General features: G+C 40.9%; 1 protein-coding gene across 2 annotated transcripts in view; it reads left to right on the top strand.

The window, feature by feature from the left end:
- Positions 1-3,951, top strand: part of LOC138006140 (gamma-aminobutyric acid type B receptor subunit 1-like) — a 40,717-nt gene extending 36,766 nt beyond the window's left edge. For both annotated transcript variants that reach the window (XM_068852302.1, XM_068852308.1), the window contains 2 exons: positions 1-255; positions 2,805-3,951. The exon at positions 1-255 is cut by the window's left edge and continues 84 nt beyond it. In XM_068852302.1, the coding sequence (XP_068708403.1) occupies positions 1-255; positions 2,805-2,906 (357 nt within the window). In that variant the 3' untranslated portion in view covers positions 2,907-3,951. The remainder of the gene's footprint in view (positions 256-2,804) is intronic.
- The last annotated feature ends 5,414 nt before the right edge of the window (positions 3,952-9,365 follow it).

Here is a 9,365-nt window from a genome sequence, read left to right as displayed (position 1 = left end):
ATCTTTGGGTGCAAAGGAATTCTGTTGCTTTATGGCCTGTTTGTCGCTCACGAGACAAGGAATGTTGTTTACGCCCACCTGAACGACTCGAGTGTTATTGGTATTTGTGTGTACAACGTGGTTGTCTCATCCACGATTGGTGCTTTCTCATCCGTCATTTTGGATGATAACCAATACAAAGAAATGTACGCTGTGCTCGGCTTGTGCATAATATTCCCTGCCGCGACAACGATCGCTTGTATCTTTGTGCCAAAGGTAAGAACACACAAATGTAACTTGGAGGGGTACGTTTTTTTTAAACGTCAGCCGAGTAGCACTTACATTTCAACAGAAATGTAACTCACTTAGAGTAATAATAAACGCGCGGAGAACTGATCTTCTCGCTATTTGGGAACACGGTTCCAAGTAATCTCATTAGCTCATAGCTTGCCTTTGAGGAAAGAGGAAAACCGGAGCACCCGGAGAAAAGCCTCCCGGAGCAGAATAGAGAACCAACAAACTCGACCCTCATGTGACGCCAAGTCTGGGAATCGAGCTCGGGCCACGTTAGTGGGAGGCGAATGCTCTCAGCATTGCGCCATATCTGCTCCCTAAACATTCGATCGGAGTATACTTTTGAGTGCTATTCCTATAATACATCGTAGACTTAGCCCTGGAAAGGGAAATGGCCTACGTAAGAACAGAGAAAAACTCTGACCAAGTTGAGAATTGGAATCAATTCTCAGAAGGAATCAGTTCCCACCCTGGTCCAGCTCAAGTTGAGCAAGGAAAACAGTTTAAACCACGCCCGCCTTCAAAAAAGCGACAGCGGCTACTACCAATGCCTTTATAACTGTTTAACTGTTTTTAAATTTACATAAAGAGGATAGTTTTAACAGCCTATCGCAGGTTTTCCAGCTTACCGCCCTCTACAAATCACATTAAATTAACTGAAATCGTATCTTTTGAGATGAGGGGAAAAGCCGTCATCTTGGGTTTGAAGCTAGGCCATATTGGTTGGATAATAATAATAATAATAATAATAATAATAATAATAATAATAATAATAATAATAATAATATACATAATATACATGAAAAAATTACTCAATTCTGATTGTGAGAAATACAAATGGGAACTCGGAAAAATCCGAGCCCAGATGGGATTTGAACCGACGACCCTCGTGATATCGATTTACCGTAGTCGGATGCTGTAACCACTGAGCTACTGGAGACTCTATGGTGAACACATTTCACCCTTGCTTACCACATAGTCTCCAGTAGCTCAGTGGTTACAGCATCCGACTTCGGTGGATCACGGAGGGTCGTGGGTTTAACTGCCCACCCGGGGCTGGGATTTTTCCGAGTTCCCATTTGACAATGAATAATATCTTTCATGTATTTCTCACATTGCTCGCTTTTGCAAGTCTGATTGGTCCCGAGAAATGCAGTTTAATAACTGAATTTTTTTTGTAGTAATTTCACGAGAGTTTTTGGCTTTCAGATTGTCAAATTCGTGTCAGACTGTGTTATGCGGATGCATACTAACTAAGGCCCTGTTTACAAGCAGGTAGGGTAACTCTGTTGCTAGGATTACCCTAGCAGGAGGGCCAAAGATAGCCCGGGTTTACAAGCAAAATTTCACAGGTAGGGTTACCCTACCACCCGGGACAACTTTGCGTGCTTGGTAACCGCCAGCATTGCAAACACAATGGAAACCGCTAAAAGGTTGTCGCGGGTATAGGCGAGTTGTCCCTAGCAGAACGTTTACAAGGCAGCTAGGGTTACCCTAGCGCTAGGACTCAGATAGGGTTACCCTAGCGCTAGGGTAACCCTAGCTGCCTTGTAAACACGTCGATGAAAAAAAGAAGAAATGTGTGAGTGCTAGGGTAACCCTCTTGCTAGGGTAACCCTAGTGCTAGGGTTACCCTACCTGCTTGTAAACAGGGCCTAAGCCGCATTCACACACTGCATTTTTTAAGCGAGTGAGTAAATGACGTCACTTTCTCCTCGATACCTCATCGGTCGGAACCGCACCAAAAAATGACAGACCGTTCAGTGAAAAAAATGGAGTTAAAATAAACAGTCTTCCTCTCGAAATTACAACAAAAAAATTTGCATTCAACGCAAGTACTTTCGAAATGTGAAGATCACCGAGAACTGATTTTTTTGGTCGTCGTAGTAGCACTTTTAAAAGTCTCGAGGTTATTTAGCCGAGCACGAGTGCTCTACTAATTGGGGAGACTACAAATTAACTGAAATCAGAACAACTCAAATCAAATGTTGGTTTTTGAGGAGAGGGGAAAATCGGAGTACCGGCCGGGCAAAAACCTCTCGGAGCAGAGTAGAAAACCGACGAACTCAACGTACATATGTCGTCGAATCCGGGAATCGATCCCGGGCCACATTGGTGGAAGGCGAGTGCTCTCAAGGGAATTTTCCTCTGTGTTTTTTCGTAAGGTATGAGTACGTATGCTCGTGAATAAGACGACATTTGAAAGAAAGTGGCTGTAACAACGCATATGGTCTGAAATGGGGAAACAAAACAAACAAGCTAAATAGCTCTATTCAACTTCCTCTCAGCTCTTTCTTACCGCGCCATTGTTGCCCAGCTGCCTCTTCTCCTCACCTCCTTTTGGTTGAAGTAGAGAAGGATTTGGAATTCGTCCAAGCTACAAACCGTGAATAATTTGAGTTTACAATTGAAAAGTAGACGTTTTTTTTTTTTTTTTTTTTTTTTTTTTTCCATGTATACTGCGCCCCTTCCTAAAAACCTTGTGGTATAGAATTTCAAGCTATACTAACCCAGTTTGTTTATTTTCTCAGTTGATGCATCGTTTAAGGATGAGATCCGTGGACAACAGGAATGGCCCTACAGACAAGGATATCATGATGACTGCTCTTCCGAAAATAGTAATTGAAGAGTGACTGTGTCCGTCAAGGGGCTCGAATACGTTACGATACGATATAAGTGATATTTTTAAGTTTTTTTGCTTGACATAAGTAATGTAGGATATGACATAACTACGAACATGACAAATATAGGATATCATAAGATTCCTTCCTTTTTTCCTCATTTAAGTGTCAGTACGTAAACTTTGGGTGGACTAAGGAGCAAGGATGGCACAGTCGGTTAGTGCGCGACCTTGGTACAAGAGGTCCTGAGCTCGATTCCCAGATCTCGCATGCTTGTTTCGACTTCTGTCCGTTCTGTGTAGCTTTAGTAGCTTTAAATACCCGTAAAACGGAGCACTGATGGCGAGGGGGGAGTAAAATGAGCGCGCCGTCGACCTCAGGTTTGTCAGTTGAGTTACTGTTACGAGTTATCGACGTTAAATATGGTTGCTTTACCTTACTTTTTACTTTACTGGCTCGAATGTGTCATGCCTTCCCCACTGCAACTTTTTCTCATTGGCAGTTTATTTGTTGTATTTATTTAATTTGATTAGTTTTCTTTTGTATGTATATTTTATAATGTTATATGCAGTGAAAATGGATTAAAATTTAAAATAATAATTAAAAGTTTAATTATATGGCTTCCTCAAAATCCAATGATTGCCAACAGATCTATTTTTAATTAATTTTTGCCAACTGTCCAAATTTGAAATGAATTGGATAGTTTTTTACTTCAGCGTTGAACAAACTGTACAGTTTGAGAAAAATCTGGATACTTTCCATCAACCAATCAAATGTCAAGATAAATTAAATGAAAGAACCGAGTATTGGCCAATCAGGTTGCAGCTATTAGGGAACTTAAGCAGCTTCTGCAGCTTTGTGGTTTCTCTCAGACTTTTAAACAAATCGTCTGTAACAGTGAGAAGAAACCGTTTTTGGAAGCTATATAATTAATTAGAATTTACAAAATGTTGATTTTTCCAATTAACCTCGAAACTAGCTTATTTGTATTTAATCACTTTATCTGTTAAACGAGTATACACTTTAGGAGAGTAAAATAAAGTTGTTGTCCTCATTGCATTCGAAGTTTGCTGGAAAAGTATCGGGCCTTGAAAAAAAGGCACTCCGATGGCTCGCTTTTCGTACGTCCGAACAAATCTGATAAATCTTGGGCCCCAACCAACAACACTTGTTCATGATCTCTGTGGAGCGAGGCTGACGGGTTAAAGGGTTAGTACACAGGGTCGTAGCTACCGTACGCAAGGTCACACGAACGTACCCCCAAGAAATCGAAAACAAAAAATATTACTGATTTCAAGAAATCGAAAATAAAAAATATTACTGATTTTTAAAACGAAAATGAAAGAAAAAAGCGAATAAATTCATAAGCCAGTATGTGCAAGTAAAAAAGTTCTGTTTGCAACCGATTGCTTCTAACCGAGGATCTCGGTCTGGCGGTCTGTTCCGCGTTCCACATTCCCTGTGTTGCTTTCTAAAACACCCAAAACGGGTTTTCTAGCGTTGGCAGAAATTTTTGTACACGTAGCACCCTTAAGCGAAACTCACACTGCCAGATGAGGGTTTTGTTTAGACCGTCAAAAGACAATAATAAGCTCTCTTCCGCAGATTGGGCTTGTTCTCTCAACTGCAAGCAACATTTCATCGACAACCACAATTCCAGCTCAAGCCCCCATTACACGTTGAAACTTTCAGTTGAAACTTATGTGCAACGGCACTGCAAAAAAAAGTTCAGAAGGCGTTGCACCGTGTAACATAAAAAAGTCGAAACTAGTTCGGGAACATTGAAACTGGTCGCGAAACGTTGTTTACATGGCTTAAGCCGATACGCAGCGAAGTGGATAGTGATTTATCCTGTGCATAGCGCTATCCATCGTTTGAACAACTGGGGCCTGAAGCTTGTTTCACAAAATGACTGCTAAAGTCAAATATGTATGGCTTAACGACCTGTTTAGTGATAAGAAGGAACCGAGCTACGCCGGAAAGAAAGGGATCTGTCACATGGTCCAGCTCTGGCAAGGCGTCCAGAGGTTCCGCTACCGCTTCCAATTTTTAACCTGTATTTTAAGCATTTGGTCTGCGCATGCACAAGTTTCTTAGACCGCCAATGCTTGCTTTACGTGAGACACAATGGCCTTAATTCCTGACTTGCCCGCGCGCGATAGTAATGTCCTCAGCGGGTAATTGAGATAACAATTTAAGTGTGAGAGTGTTTTAACCTGGAATCTGTTCCTTTGTGTTTGCACAATTTGAAACCATCCTATTGCCTTTGGCTCCATTGAATCCTGATGACAACAACATCAACAATGTTATTTATCGACAGTGTATAAAACTGATAACACGATATTAATTGCTTTCCCTGCAAATTAATAACTACAAAGCTACTGGTAACAATGATCGGGCAAGGCAAAAGTAATGACCCAACTTGCCCAAAAGGAAATAAATAAATAAAATTACAATACAAAGAAGTCCACCGATGATGTAGGCAAGTCAGCCAACATCAACTTGGGGTGAATGTGAATAAAATTAAAATTTTAGAATCCAACCTAAGGCAAATGATCTTAAGGAAAACTAAAAGTCCATGCAGGCCCTAGTTGTTCAAAAGATGGATAGCGCTCTCTGCCGAATAAAACTCTATACAGTTAATTGAACCAGGGACTACCTGGAACAAATTCAATTCCGCACGGCCACATGTGACTTAATCCAGGAATTGCACCCGTCTCACTTCACTCAAGTTACATGAGCTAATCGACCATCACAACAATCATCGAAAGCTAACTTTTTTAAAATGGTTGCTTAGCCTTAAATAGTGTTGATCAGCGCCGTTTAAAATGGGGGTTTAGGCTTAAGGACTGCTTGAGACCCTGCGTTCACGTAGACCAATAAGTACTCATCAGTTCGAAATAGTATTTTATGGGTATTCTATCGCGGTAGTCAATGGACTCAGTGTTTTGTCCACCACCCAGGAATTGAAACAAAAATGCTAAGCCAGAGCAAAGTTAAACCCACCGCAACATGGAAACGTTTCATTGATGGCGTTTTCTCTCTATGGGACGTAGATAAACAAAAAATCAACCTGTTCGGCATTGCACAAGCTAACAACTTCAACCTAACTATAACGTTTAATGCTTAAATTCCAGAAAAGGAGATCGCTTCCCTAGATCGACAACAGTATGCAAAGGAAAACGATTCCCAAAAGAATATATTCTCCAAACCGAAACACATCACCAGCCGACTGAAACCTTCCAATACAATGACAGAAGCATTTTACCTTTGCCCGGTGTCAAGAAGGGTTTTATCAACGGAGAGACCAGTAGGCTTCTCCGAACAAACTCTTCAAAAAAGGGTTAAAGCAAACTGTAAAATAAAGGTTTTATAATTATCTGAAACAACAAACCCTCAAAAGAGAAAACGTGCAGGTCTGTCACATTCTCTCAAATTATTGTTTATAGGCTGACAGAGGGAGACTGGCCTCATTGAATTCAGCAGAGGCACTTGGCTAAGTAGCCTGACTTCTGGCTGTTATACACAATTGTGGCCTCATTCACACAGAAGCCCTTCAAGCTAAGCCTGCCAAGTCGACCACATGCTGGAATACCCTACTCTTTTCGAATAGTGTGTGGGATCTTAAACGCCCCAAAAAGTTAATGAACAAGGGCTGTGAGACGGGACCTCCGGCTTATCGTCCTTATCCGAGAAGTCTTGAAAGTCTAACCGTTTGCAGATGTAGTTACGGCAGCACTTTCTCCTCAGTTATTTAAAGAGCCTGAGTGTTGGTCCAGCCGGAGTTGAACTCACGACCTCCCGGGTGACAGCCCGGTGCTCAACCAGCTGAGCCAGCCCACCGGTGCGCGGTGATACAGATCTCCCTCCTTTGTTATGTTGACGATGTTTCTCATGCTAATTAGTTGGAGAAAAGAAGGGAGGTTTCTATCAAAACAAGAGGCTTCGGGTAGCCTTCACTTTGTTCGAAGGATTTTTAGCCGACTTCCTTTAGGATCACGGTATTTCAGTGGGGTTGGTTTTTTTAATGTTACAATGTATTGGTAAATATCCAGTTTAATTCCGTAGTCCGTAGTCCACAGTCCACATTTCGTGATCCAATGATAGAGTTAGTTGCGATCGTGGATATTTGTTTGCATTTGAAACTGTTGTTAACGGCATTGATTCCAGTCAAAACAAGAAAACAGATGCTTTGCAAGTCTCTAAGATGCTATTTGAAAGTCATACGATAACCGGATATTACATCATTGCGTGCAACGAAAACACGAAAACTCCTTTCCGGTTACGCACACAATTCTTTAATACATATTTCCCCATTAATCTCTCACGTAGTCTTCCATGGTTTCGTGATCATCGCGATTGTCTCTGAAGGAAGGGATACTGAGTCCGAATCCCGCTTGAAACGCCTTCTACGAGTCAGAGAAATCTTACGCATGCGCATACAGAGCGGGACCCGAAAGAAAATAATTTTTAAAAGGCCAAAAACGGAGTCGAAAACTATATTTTGTTCTTCGAGCAAAGTAACAAGGTCAACTCTAGTGTCACTTTCATTCACAGGCCACCGTAAATGATCCAATAAACGCCAAATAAACGCCTTATAAATGTTTGTGGTGTAAGGGGGGCGTTAAATAGATATGAGGCGTTTATTGGAGAGGGGCCTTTTTTTAAAGTTAACTGTGACAACGAGAAAATTCAAATGAAAGTTCATAGTTTTATATCAACGCGGCGACAACAGTAAGTTTATAGTTCTACTTATCAATGAGGCGAACACAACAAGTTCATAGTTCTATATCAGTCTTTCGTCGTCATCTGGGTCAACAGTGTTTTCTCACATCCGACTCAGTGATGACCTGAAAAAGGCTTGGGAGGCTGGGCTAATCCAGTACCGACAGCTGTGCTCGTAACTTTTCCGATCCTCTGCACATGGTTGGCTGTTCTTGAAGCTGCAGTGAATCATTGAATCTTCGGCCTTGCTATTCCTGGATGCTATCGAGCCAGAACAAACTGAAAGAAAATAGCCCACTTTCGATATATTAAAATTCAGTCCTAAACAAAAGGCATCATCTCGATGCTCTGGGCAATAAATAAAAGGATTTGTATGAGTTTATTCCCCAGAGCCTCGAGATGATGCCTTTTGTTTAGGACTGAAAAGTGGGCTATTGCTGACATTCTGAGCGCATAAATTAAGAAAATAAAGGAGCGACATCCGTACTTTGAACTTGAAATCGAACATGGTACAATTCGTAAGCCATTGCTGTTCAAGCAACCAAGGTGTCAAATAAATTGGGTGATTTTGCTTTACAGAGCGTTTTCTTGATTTTTAGAAGACTTTTCTTTTTTTTTTGGGGGGGGGGGGGGGGGCCGTCTATTAGAAACGAGGCGTTTATTAGAGAGGGGCGTCTATTTTGAACTTTACACCACACCCGGGGTGTTAAATGGATAGGAGGCGTTTATAAGAGAGGAGGCGCTTATTAGAGCATTTACGGTATTTGTCTTTCTGGAAAGTCTCTACTATTGCGGCTCCGTAACCTACATAGTCATGTTTACTTGGCTTGTGTAAATCAACGGGAACATGTACCTTTTTGCCGAACAGATTTACAGATAAACTAATTTCTGCGGTTGGGAACGAATTTCCTGCAGAGTTTTAAACTTTTGATTTGATTTATCGACTCTTAAAAAATATCAACAATTTTTGCATAGGGGTCCTTGGTCCTCAATTTAAACTACTTTATATGACCCCAGATAACTTAAATCTCGCAATGCAGATGAAGAAACTGAAGAAAACCTTAGATAAATGGAAAAGGTCTTCGCTTTTACTGAATATTCTCAAAATCTTCATCATATATGTTTACGAACGGGTTAACTTCTCTTGTATGTCTAGAATGCCTACATGTATAGGGGGCTTGTGTGGGCGACTTTATTCGACTAACCGGGCTGAGATTCTTCCATGCAATCGAAAAACTTGGTTTTTGGTGTATTTCTCAGACGTGCCGGGATCTCGGCTAAACGAGCCAGCCCGCCTAACCGGGCCAGATCACCTCATGTCATCGGCCCCTAAATATGTTTGGTTGAATGAAAAATACAATTTTTCAGTTGAGTACTTACAGACATACACTTTAACCTCGAATTTAGAGTAGCTAAAGATAAGCTAGTATCTTCGAGTTATTCGTAATTCGTTCCATATAACATAACTTTGGGCGTTGAACAAAAATAGCTCGTGTTGAAGTTGAATGAATGTAGTCGTTGAATGAAAATATCCTGTTTTGAAGTTGAATGAATATAGATTGTTGCATAGAAATATACATTGTTGAATTTTGCAACAACGAGTACGTTCACCTTTTTCGAATAACAAGAGAAATATATCGTTTTGGATGGAATTTACCAATTTTAATATTATCGCAAGAAACCAAAAAGCTGTATCTTCAGAGAAAATTATCATTCGGACACCATACTGTTGTCAGCGAATTTGAC

Source organism: Montipora foliosa, chromosome 1 (assembly GCF_036669935.1).
Source record: "Montipora foliosa isolate CH-2021 chromosome 1, ASM3666993v2, whole genome shotgun sequence".
NCBI classification, from domain to species: domain Eukaryota; kingdom Metazoa; phylum Cnidaria; class Anthozoa; order Scleractinia; family Acroporidae; genus Montipora; species Montipora foliosa.
The sequence above is the reverse complement of the archived record's forward strand: the minus strand, read 5'-3'. Positions and strand labels throughout refer to the sequence as shown.